Below are 2,500 nucleotides of genomic sequence, written 5' to 3'. Positions count from 1 at the left end.
GTGTCTCCAGCGGAACAGACTCGGTGTGTGTGTGTGTGTGTGTACCTGGTGTCTCCAGCGGAACAGACTCAGTGTGTGTGTGTGTGTGTGTGTGTGTGTACCTGGTGTCTCCAGCGGAACAGACTCGGTATGTTTGTGTGTGTGTGTGTGTGTACCTGGTGTCTCCAGCGGAACAGACTCGGTGTGTCGATGTTTGGGTGAGTATCATCTTCATCATCAGAAACCTCGATATGATCCCAAACACTGTAATCGATGGTCGTCATGACGGTCACTTATGCGTCTGCTCCGTTATAAAGCTGCGTAAAATCGCTGTTTTTACTTTTATTATTATTATTATTATTATTATTATTACAAGGCCTTTGTTATATTCCTGTGTTTTCGTGCCTCGCGCACAGCCGCTCTTTCTGGAACTCTCCTTCACTTCCGCCCACAGTGACGTCATCGCCGAGTGTCGTGAACTAGCGTACGTCACTGTCTGGAGCCGAACTCAAGCCTGTCCCGTTATTATTATTATTATTATTATTATTGTTATTATTATTATTATTTATCACCTTAAGGTGAACAAATTGCGGAATGGCATTCGTTTTTGACCTGTTCAGATGCAGGTTCTGACCCAAACTCACGAGTTACTCGAACTAAACCTAAACAAAACCAGAAACTGACCTGTCTTGGAAATCCTGTGAGTTTCTTTCTGTATCAGAAGAGAAATGACAGCAGTCTTGTGGCTCAGAGGTCGAGCGTTGTGTGTTCATTTCCTCAGACTGAATGTTTTTCTATCAGATTGAACACCAAACTAGAGGTTAGGTGTAAAATGTGAAATATTTTCTGAAGATTATAAAATAAATGTAATGTAAACGTTGAAAATGATTTCCTGAATACACAGCTGTTAGTGGAAAGATCTCAGAGTTGAATGAGAGAGGAGTATTTTATATCGACTGAAGAAAACTATTACTTAGAGTTAATTAGCAATGATGGGTCTTAATTTGGGGTTTTAATCACACACTATTTTATTGATCTATTTTTATTTATTTTTAATTTATATAGCGCTTTTAACAATATAGATTGTAACAAAGCAACTGAGCCGCATTAAATAGGAAAACAGTGTAAAAGCAAAGTAAAACAAACAGGGCAGTTCATCATTAATTCAGTGATGTCATCATCAGCTCAGTTCAGTTTAAACAGTGTCTGTGTAATCAAGTAGAGATGTAGTGATTAACTGGTTTCACAATTAACCTTGCTTTAAATCATCACGGATAATTAATCGTAAAGACTTCGATGCAGAGTGTTTCTGTCACAGAGAACAGAACTGTTGCAAGTTGCACAAAACTAAAACAAAGTTAGACTAGCAGTGCACGATCTTAAAATACTGTGCTGATCAGAGAAACAGAGGCTACTACACACACTAAATTAACTGTGACAGAGGAACCAAATAGCCAAGCTTTACAGGTGCTGGTCATATAATTAGAATATCATCAAAAAGTTGATTTATTCACTAATTCCATTCAAAAAGTGAAACTTGTATATTATATTCATTCATTACACACAGACTGATATATTTCAAATATTTATTTATTTTATGATGATTATAACTGCCAACTAAGGAAAATCCCAAATTCAGTATCTCAGAAAATTAGAATATTGTGAAAAGGTTCAAGACACAGGTGAAGACACCTGGTGCCACACTCTAATCAGCTAATTAACTCAAAACACCTGCAAAGGTTTTAAATGGTCTCTCAGTCTAGTTCTGTAGGCTACACAATCATGGGGAAGACTGCTGACCTGACAGTTGTCCAAAAGATGACCATTGACACCTTGCACAAGGAGGGCAAGACACAAAAGGTCATTGTAAAAGAGGCCGGCTGTTCACAGAGCTCTGTGTCCAAGCACATTAATAGAGAGGAGAAGGGAAGGAAAAGATGTGGAAGAAACAAGTGTACAAGCAACAGACATAACCGCACCCTGGAGAGGATTGTGAAACAAAACCCATTCAAAAATGTGGGGGAGATTCACAAAGAGTGGACTGCAGCTGGAGTCAGTGCTTCAAGAACCACTACACACAGACGTCTGCAAGACATGGGTTTCAGCTTCACATTCCTTGTGTCAAGACACTCTTGAACAACAGACAGCGTCAGAAGCGTCTCGCTTCAGAAAGGACTGGACTGCTGCTGAGTGCTCCACAGTTATGTTCTCTGATGAAAGTAAATTTAACATTTCCTTTGGATATCAGGGTCCCAGAGTCTGGAGGAAGAGAGGAGAGGCACACAATCCACGTTGCTTGAGTCCAGTGTAAAGTTTCCACAGTCAGTGATGGTTTGGGGTCCATGTCATCTGCTGGTGTTAGTCCACTGTGTTTTCTGAGGTCAAAGGTCAACACAGCCGTATACCAGGAAGTTTTAGAGCACTTCATGCTTCCTGCTGCTGACCAACTTTATGGAGATGCAGATTTCATTTCCCAACCGGACTCTGCACCTGCACACAGTGCCAAAGCTTCCAGTATCTG

The 2,500-nt window shown here is 40.4% G+C and overlaps 1 protein-coding gene across 1 annotated transcript in view; it reads right to left on the bottom strand.

Moving 5' to 3' along the window:
* Positions 1-443, bottom strand: part of LOC113074235 (hsp90 co-chaperone Cdc37) — a 6,653-nt gene extending 6,210 nt beyond the window's left edge. The window contains exon 1 of the mRNA XM_026246995.1: positions 156-443. Coding sequence (XP_026102780.1) covers positions 156-263 — 108 coding nt within the window. The 5' untranslated portion in view covers positions 264-443. The remainder of the gene's footprint in view (positions 1-155) is intronic.
* Positions 444-2,500: the final 2,057 nt, after the last annotated feature.

The sequence above is a fragment of the Carassius auratus genome, unplaced genomic scaffold (assembly GCF_003368295.1).
Source record: "Carassius auratus strain Wakin unplaced genomic scaffold, ASM336829v1 scaf_tig00014120, whole genome shotgun sequence".
In the NCBI taxonomy this organism is placed as follows: domain Eukaryota; kingdom Metazoa; phylum Chordata; class Actinopteri; order Cypriniformes; family Cyprinidae; genus Carassius; species Carassius auratus.
The sequence above is the reverse complement of the archived record's forward strand: the minus strand, read 5'-3'. Positions and strand labels throughout refer to the sequence as shown.